This window comes from Taeniopygia guttata, chromosome 13 (assembly GCF_048771995.1).
Source record: "Taeniopygia guttata chromosome 13, bTaeGut7.mat, whole genome shotgun sequence".
Taxonomy (NCBI): Eukaryota; Metazoa; Chordata; class Aves; order Passeriformes; family Estrildidae; genus Taeniopygia; species Taeniopygia guttata.
In genome coordinates this window covers 9,048,778-9,069,272 of record NC_133038.1, presented here as the reverse complement: position 1 = coordinate 9,069,272, position 20,495 = coordinate 9,048,778, and the positions used below count along the sequence as shown (strand labels likewise).

Sequence of the window (20,495 nt, the reverse complement as noted above, 5' to 3'; positions counted from 1 at the left end):
GACTGGACACAAGGTTGGAGGTGCAGCCTCAGCAGCGCCTGGCACGGGGGACAGTCCCTGCCCTGCTCCTGCTGGCCACACCGCTGCTGACACAACCAATGCACAGCCCTTCTTCAGGCCATGGACACCTTTCCAGCACTGTGTTTGCTTCCCATTCCTTCTGGTATCCCCCCCGGGGCTGAGGGCTGGCTGTCCTTACCCAGCGAGGACTCAGAGGCTGATGAGGACCTGTTGACGCTGAAGGCCACGTCCGAGTCGCTGTCGTACTGGGAGCCACCGGGGGATCCTGAGGGAGACACCGTCCCTGGGCTGGACTGCACCGTGCCTGGGAACGCAGGAGAGAGCTGAACCCACACAGGGACACCCCAAACCCCCTGAGCTGAGCTGCGACCACCCCACCTGCACAGGGACTTCAGGGCGAGTCCTGCTGCTGTCCCTTGGTAACGACACAGGGCAAGTTTTTGGGTGCAAGCCCATGGTCTGGACCTCATTATGCCTTTGTATGATGCCTGTTCAGCTTCAGTGAAGCAAGCACCAGGCTGTGCAAAATTTGCCTTTCCACTTCCCCACAGTCCCACTCTCAGTGGGCTCCAGCTGTGCCTGTCACACAGTCAGCTGGGCATTGCTTTGGATGAAAAAAACCTGCTTTACAAAGTCATTAACATCTGCTTTTCTGATGGAATCCTTAACAGGAGGAAAGGAGAAAGGGTGGAACTGGTCCCCAGCAATGGATCAGAAGTGCCAGCTGATCCCTGAGCTGTGGCAGTGCTTTAGGAGCAATTACTGTCCATGCTTAAACCAAAGCTGTGCTCACAAAAATCATCATCCTTACCCAGGCAGAAGTTTAATATCTGTGGGCTGGAATAGGGTGTTTATAAAGAATCCCTTCTAAAAGCAAACCCACTGAAAAAGAAGCTGCCCCCCACAACCATACCTGTTTATAAAGAATCCCTTCAAAAAACAAACCCACTAAAAAGGAAGCTGCCCCCCACAGCCATCCCTGCCTGCTGCTTGTTTTATCTCTCAAGTCTCATCCTTTCCTGGGGGAATCATAGAGGCTGCACCCATCTCTGTGCCAGGCACCATCTTTTGTCATTCTTGTTTGGAAACACAAGGAGCTGCATCCTCACATCAGTGACCACTGAGTGCAAACCCAGAGCTCTGCTTCTGGGCCAGGAAACCTCTCCAGCCAGCTTGGCCGCACTTACCCAGGATTTTGAGCTGGTTGATCACGCCGTGGATGGTAAAAAACACCCAGAGGGACTGTGAGGTGTCCACGCACATGAGCATCCCCCGGCTGGCCCCGTTGACCCCGTGGTGCACCTCTCCGTTGGGCAGGACCATGAAGCTGAGGATGTCGCCGCTGTTGAGGACCGGGAAGGCCCGGTAAACCACCCAGTACTCCTTACGGTCCAGGAGAAAGTCCGGATCCGCCGGGAGCTCGTTTGTCCGCAAAGTGCTCGGATCACACGAGGTGATGCCGAACGAGAGGGCCCCGTAGTACGGCAGCCCCAGGTGTCCTACTTCCACAAAGAGGCTCTCCCCGATGTGCAAAGGCCGGTCAGAAAACACCAAAGTCCTGTTGCTCTCCTGCCAGTTGGTGCAGGCCACCATCCTGTCCTGGGAAAAGGTGATGTCGGGGCCACGGGTGGGGTGGAACCGCAAGTCGGTGTCCAGGAACGCCGGGACTCCCTGGGCGTGCTGCCGCCGGCCGGGGCAGCAGGGGATGATGTGGTTGTCAGTCCCAAGCCCTGGCACCCGGCTCAGGTTCAGGTTTGCAATTTTGGCCACCACTTGGTTGTTCTCGAGCTCGTTGTTGTTGAAGTTGGCCGAGTCGTGGTTGCTCTGGGGAAGGCAGGTGCTGAGCCGGGCGGTGCTGAGCCGGGCAGTGGTCATGGTCTCTGCAAACATGCTGTCTGTGAGAGAAACCCAGGCACAGAGGCTTTAGTCAAGAGAAAACTGCCTGCTTTTATGCTTGCAGTTGTTATTGCAGCCTACAAACTCCGAAAGGAAAAATCAGCCATGGGTCAACCACTAAAGAACAGCTCCTGGTGCAGAGCCACGCCTGGGGCAGGCAGAGGAGCGGCTGCATCTGGCACCAGCCAAGGGAAAACAAGTGTTCCAAAACACTTGTGTGATCTGGGAGTTCCCTGCACTGGGGAATGGGGAAAAGCTGTAAACCATTGTGGTCCTACAGCTTTCTGAGGAGAAAGATCTGATAGCTCTGAGGTTACACTATAAAAAAAAAGTTTCAATATTTTGTTGTCCCAAGGTCTTGTGCAAGGCAAACCCACAAGTGATGGGTGAAGGAGCTCAAGGATGAAGGGATATTCTTTCCACACTCCTTTTCACTGCCTTACACCTGTGTCCAGGCACAGGGATGTCCCAGAGAGGTCATTTCAAGCCACATATCTCAGGGGTGTTCACAGCCCTGCAGAGGTTTTGAATGGAGAGCTTGTCACAAAAGCTCCTTCCTGCAGGTGTTAGAAAGCTTTTACAGCAGAAGGTTGTTTTCCCTTTTCACAGCAAAGGGAAAGCCAGGATGTTGATCCTTAATTAATTTCCCAGGTTTCCACTTGAGCCCTGCCAGGCTTGGGGGTGATGTAAAGGCATGGGAAAATTTGGGGGTGTTCTCCCTTCTACCTCCAGCCCTGCTGGGCCAGCCTGGACACTTTGCTCTGAAAGGTTTAATGCACTGAGCAAAGTCAAAGCACGTGGAATTTAAGAGTTTGTGTGAATGACTCCGGTCTTCCCAGAGATGGAGAGGGCTGAAGCAGCCCAGCACCAACACTGCCTGCTCCCTGGAGGAGAGAATCCCCCGGTGTCGAAGTCCAGCACATCCCTCTGGCTGCCCTGGCCATCTCCAGACCCTTGGAGACCCTGGCATGAAGTCAAAAACACCTGTGGCTTCGATTTCAGCCCATCAAAAAGACTGACAGCTTTATATGAGGAATTACAAGCCACAAGGGTTTGAGTAGTGTGATATTTGAATTAACACAGCGTGGAAAAATAGAATTTTGGGATTTTTAGAATGGGGTTCAAGGGGGTACAAGATGGAGGAATTTGGGCATGTCCTGGCCTTCTCCTTTTTCTTGTCCTCCATGTCTTGGTGTGATGGTGACACTTTTCTATTGGTTTAAGGAAGAGAGTCACTAACATAGATGATGGGAATTGGGACAAATTTGTAAACATGTTACACGTAGTTTTGAGTGGGAGCTGCCCAGGGCTCAGGGCAAAATGCTATGGTGGACTTGCTAGGCAGAGCTCAGCGGGTCAGAGAAAGAATGTTATAGATAAGAAAAAATAAACAACCTTGAAAGTGCAATCAGACACATTCCAGACTCCTTCTTTGGCTGCACGGGCTAAGGGAACGAGGGCTCTCACAATCCCGGGGTCACTCCAAAGCAAAGCAGAACCCGACACCCAGGCTTTTGGCAAAGAAGGAAAAACACCCAAATCCACCCAGCAGCTGCTGAGAAGCCCAGGAGGGAGAGGTCACTGGGGTGGGCTGATGGCTGCAGCAGCTCCTTCTCAGCCAGCACAGCTTGTGTGGCAAGAAATGCTCCCACAGAGCAGTCAGGCACATCCGAGCTTCATGATGGATTCCCATCCCTGGAAGTGTCCAAGGTCAGGTTGGACAGCGCATGGAACAGCCTGGGATAGTGGAAGGTGTCCCTGCCCATGGTAGGGGTTGAAATGAGATGATCTCTGAGATCACTTCCAGCCCAAACCATTCTACGATTCATGATGCTGAAAGATGCATTGTGTGCCTCAGAACTGTATTTCACAATTTTCTCAACTCGCAACATTTTGGGAGGATGAGGCAGAGACAAGCACATCCTCAAGCAAGGGGTTTAGGTCCCCTGGTACCCCAGATGGCTGAGCACAGCCCTGATTCCTGGGGCAGTGTCAGGGGTTTGCTATTTTAATTTAAAAAACTCCCAGCAGAGTACAGGTGCTCTCAGCCTGAGTCTGTCACTGGGAGCTCTTGGATGCTGCAGGCAGGACTGGAGGTTGGGAGCAGAAAGAAGCTGCATTTTCTTTTCCAAACTCCCATTTTATGAGGAGAAAGGAAAGCTCTGGTGAAGCAGCTGCTTTGGCCAATACTGCAAACACTCCTTCTCCTCTGTGACAAGCACCAGAGGCTGGAGTGTGTCACAACTGCAATTACAGGACAAGCTGCTGGTGAGGTTTAATTACACATTTGAGGCACAGCAGACAGGGAAAAGCGTTGTTTATGTGTGGCCTTCTCGCCTGTAAAATAATTGGCACTGTTCAGAAGGATGTGTGATGGAGCTGCCTGCCCTCTGGACTCACCATTCCACAGCTTTTCCCTGGTGCCTGCTCCGTGCCAGGCTAGGCTGGCAGCACCATCCCCTAGGGCAGGTGCAGCTGGCTTTGGCTGTTAAAACTCCATCAGCTCCGAGGAGCCTCCAGGAAAGGGCAACTCTCTTGGATTTTAAAAGTGTTCCCTGTGGTGCAGCCCACTTCAAACACTCCATCTAATGCTGAATTCAGTAGAAATTTCAATGCTGTAAAAGCCACAAAGGGAAAATCATCCCATGGCCATCAGCTGGGCTTGCTTATGGGAACGGATTCATCCCCGCTTGCAGCCCTCCCTAAGGATGAGGCTGTAAACCAGCCAGACTCCATCTGATTCCAGGGGTCTGAGTGATGTCCCTGTGCCAGGGAAGGGTCACAATGCCAACACAGCCCCTCAAACTGCCAGCCTGGGTGAGACCCCAGCCAAGAGTGGAGAGAGGGCTGGGGAAGGGCTCCAGGAAACTCATGGGCAATTACTCATAATTTTCCAATGGACTGGCAGTAACTGGTTGCTGGGAAAGAATAGACAAAGTCACAACTTGTCCTTTTTGTCTCCTCAATCCTTGGGACCTTGCTCCATGTTTTTCCATGCCAAAGCAGCACATCCAGCTCAGAGAAAGCTGTGTGGAATTACAGGTAAAGATTTCCATTTATCCCTTCCCATAATGTGCAGCCTTAGAACTTTCCATCACTGCCATCTCTGGCATATATTGCTTTCTGCATCCCTACTGCTGGCAGAAGTAAAATGATTAACTGGAAGTACAAAACCAACAGCAAAATAATTTTAAGTGTCCCATAGAAATGATCACATAGATCATGCATCTTTCCTACGGGATTGTGGGTCTCAGATTCACTCAAAGAAAGAAACTGAGAATTTCTAGCCAGGCAGAGGCCTAGGAAAGAGCTGGAGAGAATGTAAATAATTCTTTATCTCTCTTGTTTTTTACGTTGTTTATAGCTAAGTTCTATCTCTGTGCATCAAGCACTTTGCACCAATGTTGTTTTCACTTCAGGACCAATAAGGTTGGTCCTCACGAAGCTCTGTATAAAAGAGCGGTGTATTTTGAATAAACCAGAGTTTTACTCTCACAGCCTTCTAAGTCAGAGTGTTCTTATTCCCATCCTGCCTCAACAGCGACACGGGATCAGAAAGAGCAAGCAGAAGAGCAGCCCACATGTGGCAAAGACACACTCACCTAGAATTTGCACTTCGTGGGTAATTCCATAGACGTCTATGAGGGCCCAAAGAGGCCCGGAAACTTTAATACCACAGTGAAACAAGATTGGCTCCTCATCATTAATACTGTAGAAGACTCTGCCGTGCCGGTCCACCCAGAAGGCCAAGATATTGTCCCTGACCGCAAACCTCTCCGGCAGAGCCTTGGCCCAGTAGCCGGGGCGGGTGACGAGGTCGGGGCAGGCGTACTTTGGTATCTCCTCGGAGCTCATCTGCGAGGGGTCGTGGATGGTGAAGCCGAAGCGCAGGGCCCCGCTCCAGCCGTGGTGCACGGCCACCAGCTTGAGGCGCACCTTCTCGTAGAGGTGGATGGGCCGGTTGGTGAAGGTGACGCCGTTGCAGAAGCTGTTCCTGCGCGTGGCCCTGCGCGAGTGCGCGTCCAGCCGCACGTTCTTGCCCTTGGCCTGCGAGTGGAAGCGCGGCGGCTCCGCCACGGCCAGCACCGAGCGTCTCTCATGGCTGCTGTTGGGCAAGCTGTAGTAGGGCCGGCTGGACACCGAGCGGGTCTGGTGGCTCGTGTCTGCGAAAGGACAAAGCACATCAGTCAGCAGGGCTTGGCCCCAGACAGGGTTTGGCTCGGCTGGGTGGGATTGCACCACTCTGCTAAGACCTGAAATGGCACAGCATCACTGGGTTGGAAGAGACCTTCGAGATTATCGAGTCCAACCCAGCCCCAACACCTCAGCTAAACCCTGGCACCACATCCAGGCTTTGTTAAACACACCCAGGGATGGTGACTCCACCACCTCCCTGGGCAGAACATTCCAGAACTTTATCACCCTTTCTGTAAAAAACCTTTTCCTAATATCCAACCTGTATTTCCCTTGGTGCAGCTTGAGGCTGTGTTCTCTGGTTGTGTCAGTGCTGCCTGAGACAAATCCCAACCCCACCTGAGCACAGCCACCTTTCAGGAGCTGTAGAGAGTGATAAGGTCACCCCTGAGTCTTCTTTTCTCCAGGCTGAACATGCCCAACTCCCTCAGTCATTACTCACAGGGCTTGTGTTCCAAGCGCCTCAATATTTCACCTTAACACAGCATGCTTAGCCACAACCTGCTCTTTGCTGTCCCAGTTTGGCCCTCAGCTTTCTGCAAAAATGTGTCAAGCAAGGTTAGGCAGCTTCCCTGCAAAGCTGGAGAGGAAGGAACGTCCTTTGTTCCCATCAGATGCTTCCTATTGCCCTCAGAAAAGCTCAACATCTGCAGCTCCGAGTTTCCTCCTCAGAGTGCACGTGCTATCAGCTCACATGGTGGCCAGAGACAGGAGCTCTGAGGATTGTGGCTGTTAAAAATCACGGATTCTAGAGGTGAGCATGGGTCTCAGAAGATTTTTGTGGGACACGCAGCCACCAGCTCCTCTGTGCCCTGATTTTGTAATGACGAACAGGAACTTTTGGCCAACCTCTGCACCTCTGCAACACCAGACTGTTCCTCCTAAACCTTCAACCCAGCCCTTGGCTCAGATATCCGATGTAACTGGCACATTCAGGAACATTTCATCCTGCACAGCCTTGCCTTTACCCAGACCCTCCCATGTGAGCTCCAAGCACTTTATAAATGATGATTGTTTTCAGCTTCACAGCACCGCAGATGGCACAGAAATCCTGCCATCCTCGTTTTACAGATGGGAGAAGGAGAATTGATGGGTGAGATCTTGCAGCATTTAAAGCCAATAGCAATTCTGAGACTGACTTCAAGGAAAGCAGATTTGGGGCCTAAAGTGAGGTTCAGACAGGCATGAGGCAGAAATTTTAAAAAGCTTAACTTTGAATCCTAAACCTTAGCTAGAAGCTCCTTGAGGTGGAGACAATGTCTTTTACACATCTCTGAGCACACGGGGACTTGCTCCAGGCCCTGGGCTCCCACCACCACCTCGGTGTTCCAGGGAATTTTGTCTCCCCACTCCCCACCCACTCCATCTCTCCTCCTGTCTCTGCACCTGGCTTTGTAGATGTTTAAAGCAAAAATGGAACACATCCTGAATGCCCAAAGCCATCCTGTTAAATATAAAACCCCATCACATGCTCACAATCCCTCTGAACACTTTTGCCATGTTTGAAGCTTTAGCAGCCACCTGCCAGGCCCTTCCTCCGGGCTGCTTCCTCCTGTGTGCAACCCCAGGCTGTGCTTCGTGACAAGGGAAGGATTTTTCTGTCACATCCCTCTGCTGGAAAAAACCCACCAGAAGATCCTGGGAGCCCAGCTGGGCGAGCTGGCAGGAGGGCTGCAGTGGTGGCAGCTTTTTTTCTCCAAGCAACACCCGAGCAGACAGGGCAGAGAGAGGCTGGGACCTGCACTAAGGCTCTGAGCAAAGAGAAGAGAGGTTGCAGCAAGATCTGAGCACAGGATTAGCCTTTCAAATCAGGCATCTGGAACAGGAGTCAAAGGGCTATGAAGGCAAAAAGCTCCTGTTTGCAGCAAGATATAAATAACAATCAAAAGGTGGTTTTTCTCTTGGCTTGCCCTGCACGTGACAGTCGCCGTGCAATGGTTAATCCTGTCACACACCAGTGGAAATTAAAACATCCTTGCTCTCAGCCAGTGAGGAGAGGGTGCCAGTTCCATGCTAAGGCTGTGGAAAAGAGCCCTGGAGCAGATGAGGAAGGGAAAATCCTCCCCAGGTGCTCCATCCCCCTGCCCAGCACAGCACCTCTGCTCCCAGCAGCACTGCAGGGCTCCCCAGGAAGGGGCATTTCTTTGTGTATTTCCAGGAGAAATCTCATTCCTTGCCTGCTGAAGAGCTAAAATGCAGAAATGGCAGCTCCCAGCACAGCCCACCCGTGCTGACGTGGGTGCTGCTCCATGTGTGTGCCTGTCAGCGCTCCCGACACACGGAGCTGCTGCAAAGGGAGCGTGGCCTGGGGGCTGCAGGCAGGGACCCAGCCAGCACAGGGCACGGTGAAACCTCTCCTGGCCTTGCCTCCCCACACAGAACCCCTTTGTCCATGTGCATTCACACAGCCTGTGCGCCCTTCAGGTGGGACCTGGTCCAGGGACAGATCCCAAAGGGTTCCTGAGGGACTGGATGGGCTCAGTGCTCACCTCACACGCTGCCTCACACCCCAGGCAGAAAAACTCTCATTTTACCACCTACTGCGCTGCTTTTTGTTTCTAAAGTGGTTAAAAACAACCCCCCTGCTGTTGCAAGAGCCACGGCCTCAATGCCCCCACACCGGCCAGGAGGAGGAAGGTGGGAAGCCAGATTTTGTTCTGCTATCCCCAAAATCCCCTCGCTCCCAGCTCCAGCCTTCCTCCCACAGCCCCCTGATGGAGAAAAGACTCCTGCCAGGGATGTGATGCCCCTGGCACAGCACCCAGGCAGATTCTCCTCGTGCCCCTCTCAGAAGGCCCAGAGGACAAAGGTGGCAGTGTCAGTGCCACCAGCACGAGGGACAGGACGGCAAGGACACTTTCACCCGCTTCAAACACAGCTTTGGGTCCACCCTGCCACAGGGGGACTCAGGGTTGGGGTCTGGCGCTTTTTGTTTTGTTTTTTCTAAAAAAACCCAAAACCAACAAAACAAAAACAAAAAACCCAAAAACAAAACAAAAATAAAAACAAAAGCAAAAACAAAAACAAAAACAAAAAAACCCCAAAAAACAAAAAACAAAAACCAGGAAAGCATATTGTGGCTAAACAATAGGAAACGGTCCCGACGGAAAAATGAACGGATAATTTATTTATAACGCTGCTCTCCCCCTTCACATGAGCACCTGCTGATGGAATAAAGCCTGCCACAACCCCAGGCAGGGAGGCAGAGTTTTCCCACTGAAACACGCCCGGGGTTGAGCTGGGGCATGTGCTTTACTCATTAGGTGCTGACTGGGACTCCAAGCTCAACAGGATGTTTGTGACTTCCAGTTGTGCCTTTGAATTGCCCTAATTTGCAGCTCAGCTTCCACAATTTGGCTCGAGTTTATTCCCTCTGCTATTGCTCCAAAGCCTCTCCTCTCCTGGCCGTGCATTCCCACCCAAAAGTGGGATGACGACAGCCAAGCTCGTGGCACAAGTGCCACCCTACCCAGGGTGCCTGACAGGCAGTGAAGAGCTACGCCAACTCTTTTTTTTTTTTTTTTTTTTTTTTCAGCTGTGAGATTCCTACAACTCTTGGGAGCAAGTCATTTCTTCTCTTTCTGCCTCACTTCCCTGTCTAAAAGAGAGTAACACCATTCCTCCACCTCACAGGCTGCTTAAAAGGATGGAAAAATGTAACACTTCAATCCCTGAGCCCTGCGAGCCTGGCTGCATCATCACAGGGGACACAAACACGCTGAGGGATGCCTTGAGCTTCCATCCCTCTTTTTATCCCAGAATTTTCCATTTTTCATCCCCATTCTCACCCGTTTCAAACACGACACTCACAGCACATCCATCAAACGCATCAGCAAATATAAAAGGCAGGAAGATGGAAGGAAAAACTGAACTGAATGGTGAGGAATGGTCTGAGGCTCCTCACTGAAACCTGAAGGATAAACCCTTTTGGCAAGGCAGCATTTCCATCCTTGTGGTGTCAGATGACACTGAGGCAGATTTGCGTTCTGGGGGCTTTCATCTGAAGCTTCACCTGCTTTCCAAAAGGCCAGCACACTCATTCCAGAGGTTATGCTGACCTTTGGAGAGGTATTTTAACACACATGCACTTTGCATTTCAAAAAGGTACAGCAGGCAGACCCTGGATAAATTCCACATATTTATCATGGTTCCAGTTCTAAAAATAAACTTTTTTTTTTTCACCCATTTGTTTGCAGTGGCACTGTAATCCCACTGACAGCAGCAGACAAAATTCAGCTCCAGAGCCCTGTCTGAGGCTGCTGCTCTCCCTGGGGCGTGGGATGGAGGAGCCTGCTCAGCTGGGGAGTGACCTCGAGCCAGATCAATCCTGAATTCACTTGCCCTGACAAGCCAGGCAGGAATAATACCCCTAAAACGGGGGAGAAGGGAATAATGTTGAAGGAGAGCAGAGCTACAGCGAGAGCAGCCTGACAGGAGGAGGAGGAGGAGGAGAGCGCTGCATCCTCATGCGTCACCGGTAAATCCATGTCTGCACCAGAGACATTCCCTGGGTCCCACAGCCTTTTCCTGAGGGTCTTTCCCAAGTAAATCCATGACAAAAGATCCACAGGATTGCAAGGAGCAGTTTGGTGCCAAACAGGGCTTGTGCAGTGGATACAGAGAGGGAAAATCACTGGGACCATCCACAGCTGGCCCGTGCTGCAGGAGCATGGTCTGCCCTGGCCAGAGAAAGGGTGAAATGCTCAGAGGAGAGGATGAAAGGCTCAGAGAAAGTCTGAAAGGCTCAGAGAAAGGGTGAAAGGTTCAGAGAAAGGCTGAAAGGCTCAGAGAAAGGCTGAAAGGCTCTGAGAAAGGCTGAAAGGTTCAGAGAAAGGCTGAAAGGCTCAGAGAAAGGCTGAAAGGCTCAGAAAAAGGCTGAAAGGCTCAGAGGAGAGGCTGAAAGGCTCTGAGAAGGGCTGAAAGGCTCAGAGGAGAGGCTGAAAGGTTCAGAGAAAGGCTGAAAGGTTCAGAGAAAGGGTGAAAGGCTCAGAGAAAGGCTGAAAGGTTCAGAGGAGGGGCTGAAAGGCTCAGAGGAGATGCTGAAGACCTTCTGAGAGGCAGCAGCATGGAGCCTGAAATCCATCCCTGGAGCCTTGTGCCCGGTGAAAGGGAATCCACCAAGCACACCCAGGGCTTATCTTTATGTGCTCTGCTTTATCTGCAGCACTGAAACTCTTCCTATCCCAGCAGATACTCGGTGGCTGCTGCACATGGAACAAGGTGTCTGCAGACAGGGAAAAGTGATGTTTGTTTTGTGACAGGAAAACCCCAACAGGTGGGGACAAGAAGGGCGTGACAGCGAGTTGGGGGAAACAATCCCAGTCAGTCCCAGTGTGCTCCAGTCAAAGCTCAAAGTCCTCATCCCACTGATGCCTTGTGATGGCTGAGCTAGAACAGAGGCTGGGCAGAGCTAAGGAATAAAGCAGGGATTTATTAAAAGGATCTCCTCAATGGATCCACCTTGGGCAGCACAAGAGCCCAGCCAGGGATGCACCCAAGATGAACCAAAATGGCACAAAATGAACCCAAATGAACCAAAATGGCCCCAAAATGCACGACTGCTCACGGGGCCTCTCACTTTGATCAGTTCTGCTCCATTGGCACCTTGGAGTTCATTGTCCAGTTCCAGCTTTAGCCCAGGCAGTCCCACCCTTCTTGTTTTTCTCTCTCCAGCCCACGGTGTTTGTGCTCCTGGGCTGAGATTTGGGTCATTTGTCCTTGGTGCCCAGCTGGAGCAGGAATTGTTTTGTCTCTGCTCTGTGCAGAGAGCTCAGCATCCCCTGATGTGAATCCCAGACCCACCCACTAAAGCAGCACAGAGTGTGAAAAATAGGAAAGCCAAAACCTGAGGTATCACCACAGCATCTCCACTGCTGGAGCCACTGGGAGGCTGAAGAGGCAGGGGAGGCTGTTACTGCAGACACCAAACATCCCCAGCAGCACGAAACAGGATTCTGCTCAAACACGATTTTATCTTCTGAGGACAAGAGATACAAATCTCACATATAAATTTAGTGTGCTGTCTAGACATTTCTTTTCTTTTTTTTTTTTAATACAGAAAATGTGACAGGGAGTTCTATGGGAAACACTGGGGTGGCCTATTCCACACTCAAAGGTGTGGATTTGGAAAGCTGGGCTACCAAATCTAACAAAAAAACCCAACCTGTCTCACTTCTGAATGTCCTGCTGGCTCAAACACTGGAAAATTCAATTAATAAACCCCCACCGTGTAAATTCCTGTGGTTTGCATGACCAGTCTGGAGGCCTGTTCTGATGTAATGCCTTCTAACCTGAAAAAAACTTCCAGGGAATTCAGAAAAGGTTCATTTGCAAGAGAGTGACACAGAAACTGAGGTGTTAAGGGGACACTGAAAAGCCTGTGATGAATTGGAGGAAATGTGAAATTTTTTGAAGAAACGTTCGGGAAGGAGGGGAGGAGAAAAGCCAGACAAAAGTCACATTTTCATTAAAAGAAACTGTGTTGTGGCACTGAGGTAACTCTCAATGTAAATATGTCATGGACATACATCATTTCTCACTGCGGAACAGTTCAGAAAAATCTCTGGCAGAGAACGGGGATTGACTTTAGCTCACAAAATCAAGTTGTGCCTGTTTCTACAAGAAAACCCTCTAATGCTTCAAATCAAACATTTTATGGGGTTTTTTTCTGCAATATTAACTTTTTTTTTTTCACAGGCAGGGGGCTAATGACATTATATTATATTATATTATATTATATTATGTTATATTATGTTATATTATGTTATATTATGTTATATTATGTTATATTATGTTATATTATGTTATATTATGTTATATTATGTTATATTATGTTATATTATGTTATATTATGTTATATTATGTTATATTATGTTATATTATGTTATATTATGTTATATTATGTTATATTATGTTATATTATGTTATATTATGTTATATTATGTTATATTATGTTATATTATGTTATATTATGTTATATTATGTTATATTATGTTATATTATGTTATATTATGTTATATTATGTTATATTATGTTATATTATGTTATATTATGTTATATTATATTATATTATATTATATTATATTATATTATATTATATTATATTATATTATATTATATTATATTATATTATATTATATTATATTATATTATATTATATTATATTATATTATATTATATTATATTATATTATATTATATTATATTATATTATATTATATTATATTATATTATATTATATTATATTATATATTATTAACTGTATATTATATTGATTACAGTATATTACATTCTATTTCATTAATTACATTATATTACATTAATTACATTACATTACATTACATTATATTATATTATAGATAATATTATATCATATCATATTTAAAATATAATATGATAATATAATTCTATATATATAATTATATAAATGTATAATTATATATTATATCTATGTTTATATATAAAATATAATATTCTGCTTGGCTTTGCTTTTGGTGGCAGAAGAAATCAAATAAGCCACCAGGAAACCCAGTGCATGACTTCAATGGAGAGGCATTTCCAGAGCAAAGTGGGCAGCCCTGAGCTAAACCAATATTGGTGGATCAGGCTGTAAAATCAGGGGCTGCTCCCCAAAAAAAAACCTCCTGCTGTGTCTGCAGGGATGGGAACATCACCCACGCTCACCTCTGTCCCTCTCCTGTTGTGCCTCCCCCTCTGGGCACGCAGGAATCATGCTGCAAAGCTGGCCCCATCTTTATTGCAGGCTTTTAGCCCTCCTGCATATAAATAGCACTAAGTATACACAGAAGCCAGCGATTAAGCACTGAAAAAAAAAAAATCTCCTCTTCCCTGCATTATTAGGGAATCTGGGTCAATGAGTCTGCAAGGCGAGTAACAAATTCTCGGAGCTGGTTAATGAGAGACAGAGCGGGCGGGATGGAGCAAAGGCAGGGATTTGATGCCATAATCCCTGCTCAAATCCTTCAGGGCGAGCGATGAAAGCAGCTGCACGATGGATGAGGAGCCCTGGAAATGGCACAGCTCCTCCTGAGCCGTCCCACGGCCTCGACACCCAAGTCCTGGCTCGTGCCGCTCCCAAAGCCAGACAGCGCCGGGACACGTCAGGGATCCCAAAGCCACGGCGCAAAACTCCTCGGAACTTTTGGCTACTGGCTAAAGATAAAAACATCTTGTCAGAAATGATCAGCCAGCCGTTCTCGCTGTAGCTCTGAGCGGGGTTTTTGGGCTGTGCTCTCACTAATCAGCCGCGTGTGCAACACGCTCGAGTTCCCACACCAGCAAAGCAAACCCTGCCCCTGACTTGATGTATTCTGGGCCTGGAAAGTTGTTCCCTTCTTTAGAAAGTGCTGCTTAGCTTGAGGAGAGCAGAGGTCTGCTCAGCTCGCTTCATCTTCTCCGAGTCCATCACGGAGTTTTGGGAGGTGACCAAAAGCAGCGAGGAGTGAGCAGCTGGCGGCTCTTAAAGCAATCCACAAATGGTTTCTGAGGAATGCTACACTGGAAATGACCAGCACTAGGTTGGAAGACTGAATATTTTCCAAATCTAAATGCTCGGTGATTGTCAGTCAGGGATTAAAACATTTATTTCTGTGATGTATTGTTTTTGTTGTTTTCTAGAAATGGGCAGTGTGCACCAGAAAGCAGAGAGGGCACTAAAACATGCAACACTCGAGGCTGGAATGACTGGTCTGCAAGGAATGATCACAGCTGGAGACCCCAAGAATGGAAGAGAGGAGCAGAGATGTCCCTCATGTTTTCTGGGTGGCTGGGCTCTGCGTAGATTTACTAATTTCTTACAGAAATAGAGTCTGAGGTGAGAGTACACACCCAGCCTAAGAGCAACCCAAGAGAGCCCAAAAACCTCCTGTGTCAGGGGGTGCTGCTGGCCCCTCGAGGCCACCCCACGGCTCTCTCTGAGTGAGACCCATCCCCTGCTCCTGGCTGATCCCTCTGCACAGCAAAGATCACAGAGTATTCCTCACAGATCAAAAAAACTGGCTTGGTCTCCTTGCCCACAGTTCCTCCCCATCCATTTCTCACTTCCAAGACAAATTCTGCCCCACAGAAAGGAGAAACAGCTCCGGTTTTCAGAACAACACATTGCTTCAAAAGCATCATTCTGCCCTTCTCCTTCTCCAGTCAGGACTGGGATTTGTCGAAGAGTTCCCAGAAGTTGTGCCTGCCATAATCACTGACATTGAAATGGTCCATGCCCTCAGCCTCCTCCTGCTGCCAGAGCAGCACGGAAGGACCATTAATGCAAATAAACTCCCTGTTTCCATTGAGCCTTTTCTCCTGGCCAGCTGCAGCAAGTCCTCTGCATGGGGGAATTATAAATAGTGACCGTGTCATTCCAATGTTAATGGCTGTTAATGAAATTGAAGGATGGCATGCATTCCCTTTTAATATCCTCGGGGCTGCGATTGCACTCTGTGCCCATGGAAAGAGCCCTGGGACTCAGCACATCCTTCCCACAGCCCATCCATGTGCTGCTCTGGACAGGAACACAGAGAGGGAAATCATTTTGTTGTCTCCCTGATGCAGGAAACCCACCCATCCCCTACAGACAGGCACTGCACCACGAGGGCAGCTTGTGACACAGGGAAAATTAAAACAAAAAATAAGATTTGAAGAGCGATAGCGACAATTGAGCTTCACTTTCCATGCATTGTTCTCCAAAAAGCCCCGAAAAGCTGTGTTTACCTTATCTTCATCCCTCTGGATTTGGGCTGTACACAATGCACAAGCCTTCCCCACCTCCCAAAAGCACGTCTGGAGCAAGGCCAGGACATGAGCAGTGCTGGTAGCCTGGGTGGATGACTCAGGTGGGGCTCCAGCCAGGAGCCTGATTTTCACACTCCCTGACAACACCCCAAAACTTCCCCCTGAGCACAGCAATCCTCCAGCTCCAGGTCTAGGGAGGAAGAAAAGCTGTAAAACTGCAGATGATGAGCACCTGGGCTAGTGAAGGTGTCCCTTTCATGGCAGGAGGGTGGAATGAGATGATCCTTAAGTCTCTTCCAACCCAAAACCATTCTGGGATTCCATCAAGGGTGAGATCAGCACTTGGATGCTGCAGGTGCAGGAAGGAGAGCCTGGCCATTCATTCCACCTTCAACTTTTCCCAAAAAACCCTCAAGATAAAAGGAACAAACCTAATTTTTTTTTTTTTTTTTGCTTCCTCACTTTTACAGAAGCCTCTTTTGTCTTTATCTCTCTTCACAGTGGTTCTAAGAGTCCTTTTTTTTTCTTCTCCCCCTAATTACAACTCCTCTACCCTCCAAAGAATTCAGCTGAAAAGAAAAAAAAACAAAAACAAAACCAACCAAACAAACAAACAAAAAAAAAAAACAACCACAAAAACCCAAAAAAACAGTGGAGCTATTCCAGTCCAAACAGGGATGGATAACCAGAGAGCCATCAGATTTAACAGTGGCACCCACACAGGGCTTTAGTTCTGCCCTAAGAGCCAAAAACCCCAGGAAAAAGGAGGGGAAGGCCTCTAGGAAGGTGTTCTTCCCAGTAAAATCCTCTTCCAGCATTTTCTAACTGTGTCCACAGCTCTTTTTCTATTTACACACAATTTAAACAGCGATCTGGCAGCGGGAGGGGAAAATGCTTGGGGTGGAACGCACGGCTGAGGAAGCTAAATAAAGCAGTGGCCAGCTCTTCAATCATCCTATATTTTATATATACAAAGGCTGCGATTCCACTAAGCTTTTCCAAAACAACATGTAAAGAATCCAAAACAGGGCAAAACAACGGTAATAACCGGTTCTAATTAAATCAGGGGCACAGCACAGCTCTGCTCCTCTGCCAGGCTCCTTTCCCTGGAGGAATGGCTGAGGACAGTGGGACTGGTGGGACTGGTGGGACTGGTGGGACTGGTGGGACTGGTGGGACTGGGAGCCCTCATGGGGCTGTGCTGGTGGGCTGGTGCCTCAAGCCAGCACTGTCCCAGCAGGGAGATTTCAAGGAAATTCAATCTGGCCAAACTCTCTTTCCAAAAGATCTGAAGAGCTGATGACCTCACTCAACTCGTGAACAGTCCAACCTGTACAATAACATCACATATTTTGTTGGCTGTTCTAGTAAATATTCAGACAAACAAGCTGGTGGTTTGTTTTTTTTTTTCTACATACTTCAGGAACAAATCGAAAAAAAATTTAAAGGGGAAAAGAAAAAAGAAAGGGAAAAAAAAATAGAATTCTGGTCTAGAAACACAGGAAAACATCCCACTAAAAAAAGATGCATCCCTCTTTTCCTTAGCTGAGGTTTTTAAAAATGCAGATTTCTCTGCTAAGCTGTGAAGGCAATCTGAGAGGCAGGTGGTTGTGCAACACTTGGCTGCTGCATGGCTCAGCTCTGAGATCCTTTTCCGTGATATTTGCAGGAATTAATAAGAGGAAACAAGGCCCACTTCAAGACATTAAACTGTCCAAACAAACAAAAAGAAAATACAGTCATACCATTACTGGACACACCATGACCTCAGCCCCCTTCCTTCATCTCAAATGTCTTCAATTATTTCAACACAAGAAGGATTTGAGCAAGAGAGGTTTATTTTTAAGCCTCTGTGTCAACCTTAATTCCAGTGGGGTTTGAACCCAGCACACCTAAATCAACATCAGCATTTTTCTCCCTTTATTCTTTCTGTCTTTGTGGTATCACAGCCAAAATATGATAGAGGCAGGTGAACCGAAAACAATCTGGAGATGAGACACAATTCCTTGCGTTGTTGAAAAGCCAGAAAATGATGAAAACAATTTTTTTTTTTTTGCTCCCTGCCCCAGAGGAAAGAATCCTTGGGGTAAAGGTGTGAATTATAGAGCAAACAGCACTGCAATGGCCAGGTCCAGGCAGTACCAAGCCCTAATTTACACTCTGTGTTCTCACTTTTTTAACGTGGAGCTTGGGCTGTTGTTCAGCCCAGAACTCCTTTGGTCAATACCTTCCAAACAGTTCACCTCAGAGTTGCCAGTTGTTACAGTTACAGCTGTATTTTGGGGCTTTTTTTTTTGTATTTTTCATTGATCATTTCCACCTCTAAACCCCAGTGCACAGTCCAACAGCACTCCTTGGTAACTGTGGAATTGGGACTATTAGAAATCCCACATGAAACAAAAAAAGCAGCTGCCTAAACCCTCCCATTTCCACCCAGATGTCTCTTGTTTCAATTAACAGAATCAAACTAATTCAGAGCCATTCACTGGCCTTGTTTGGGCTTACTTGGAAAAACACACCTATAAATCACATCTGAAAAGCTGCAAAGAGAGAAAGAATTTGTTCCTCTTTGGGCAGATCTTTTTGTTCTTTTTTTTTTTTTGGTAGAACAAAATTTTACTACCAAACACAAAATGCACAATTATGTGTTGACAGCTCGCAGCCTCTGTGGTTCTGGCCACAATAAAACACAACTCCACACTGTCCCTCCAGTTCTTTGAAATTCAGGGCACCCAGAGGCTCCCATTTGCATCATCCTCCTGGGATTGTCAGCTGGAAAAGGGATTCCAGTTGTAGAGGTATCCTGAAATTACCAAAACAGAGCCACACTGGGGATTTCCCTGGTCCCAAATCCAGCAGACATGGAGTGTTCTGTCTTTCACTGCTCGTGGAGCATTTGGAAATGCCAGATCAGAACAGAGCTGCAGGAAAACCAGCAAAGAATCCCAGAATCTCTGAGGCTGGAAAACCCCTCCCAACCCATCGAGTCCCCACTGTGCTCCCCACATTGTCCCCAGCACCGAGTGCCACCTCCAGGGATGGGGATCCAAACCTCCATGGGCAGTTCCAGTGCCTGAGCTCCCTTTCCATGGGAAAATTCCTGCTGATGCCCACCCTGAGCCTGGACACGGGAAGGGGAAATGAAGGAATATGGGCACAGAAAGAAATGCAGGAATATGGGCACAGAAAGGGGAAATACAGGAATATGGGCACAGGAAGGGGAAAAGAAGGAATATGAGCACAAAAATGAGAAATGCAGGAATATGGGCACAGGAAGAAATGCAGGAATATGGGCACAGAAAGGGGAAATGCAGGAATATGAGCACAGAAAGAAATACAGGAATATGGGCACAGGAAGGGGAAATGCAGGAATATGGGCACAGAAAGAAATGAAGGGATACGGGCACAGAAAGGAGAAATGCAGGAATATGGGCACAGAAATGGGAAATGCAGGAATATGGGCACAGAAAGGATAAATGCAGGAATATGAGCACAGGAAGGGGAAATGCAGGAATATGAGCACAGAAACATCCTCAGCACTGCCCTGCCCATCACCTTCATCCCCCCACAAAAAAGAAAAGCAGGACTGCTCCACGTGGCCAAGACAAGGAGGCAGGGGGCAAGTCAGGGGTGGAGAAAACATGGTCAGAATCCAGAGGCACACAGGGAAAGAAAGCTTCTCCCTCCTCCTGGGGCTGTGTAAGGAGGCCACACCACTAATCTCATCCCAGAGGAAACTCTGAGCCAGTGGCTGAGGGCTGCTTGACGTGGTTTGGAGAGGATTCCTCCAGCCTGCCCACAGACTTTGGTATTTTATTTGGTTAATTTGCACGGGGCTGTAAACATTGACGAAATAAGAATGCATACAAAAAGATGCTTTGCAAAGAGTTTGGTTTAAAATGAGAAGTGGTGTTGACCTCTCAGGGAGGAATGTCCCTCTGCCCTCTGCTTTGGAGATGGTCAGCTGAGTGCTCCACGAGGGTGGGAGAAACGAGGAGCTCGCCCAGGGAGCTGGGAAGGAAATTCTTATTTTTGTTTTGCTCCTCAAAGTAGCTTTTAATATTTCTAAGAGGCATTTTGAAAGAAACACAACCCCTCGAAACACAACTTTGGAAAGGGGCTCCTTTTGAATCAAAATAAATTCTGAAGAAGAAAAATGTGAACACACTCTTACTAAGTGAAAAACTGCAGCTGTTCCACACAGGGCTGGCAAGGCAGGGAGAAATAATTCACAAATAATTGTATTAATTAACTATCAGAGTGTCCTCGTGAGCTGATGTGAGACCCCACAGGCTGGACTCCCCACAAAAGGGAAATAATCTGTATTGCTGTTAAAAATCTGCCCTGGAAACCATCAAATTGAGGGAGGAAAGGACTATTTTAACCAATTTGTTAATTACGAATATTAAAGAAATCAAACTTTGGAGCTTAGTTCATAACCAGTCAAACTTCCACTATTGTTCTGCTCAGGAAAATCCAACTCTCCAGACAGCATCTGTCAATCTGATCATTATGTGGTTAAATGAGGGAGAAAAAAAAAAAAGTGCTCTCTCTCACCTGCAAAAGCTATCTGAGCCTTGAAAATTTAATTTGAGTTTTCCTTTCTAGATTTGACTGGTCAAGTTAAACTAGAAAGATTAT

General features: G+C 47.8%; 1 protein-coding gene across 3 annotated transcripts in view; it reads right to left on the bottom strand.

The window, feature by feature from the left end:
• The window catches only part of NEURL1B (neuralized E3 ubiquitin protein ligase 1B), a 148,569-nt gene that overhangs the window by 4,100 nt on the left and 123,974 nt on the right, over positions 1 to 20,495 (bottom strand). For all 3 annotated transcript variants that reach the window (XM_072935441.1, XM_072935442.1, XM_012575243.5), the window contains exons 2-4: positions 5,520 to 6,080; positions 1,209 to 1,916; positions 200 to 325 (exon numbers count right to left, since the gene is read on the bottom strand). In XM_072935441.1, coding sequence (XP_072791542.1) covers positions 200 to 325; positions 1,209 to 1,916; positions 5,520 to 6,080 — 1,395 coding nt within the window. The remainder of the gene's footprint in view (positions 1 to 199; positions 326 to 1,208; positions 1,917 to 5,519; positions 6,081 to 20,495) is intronic.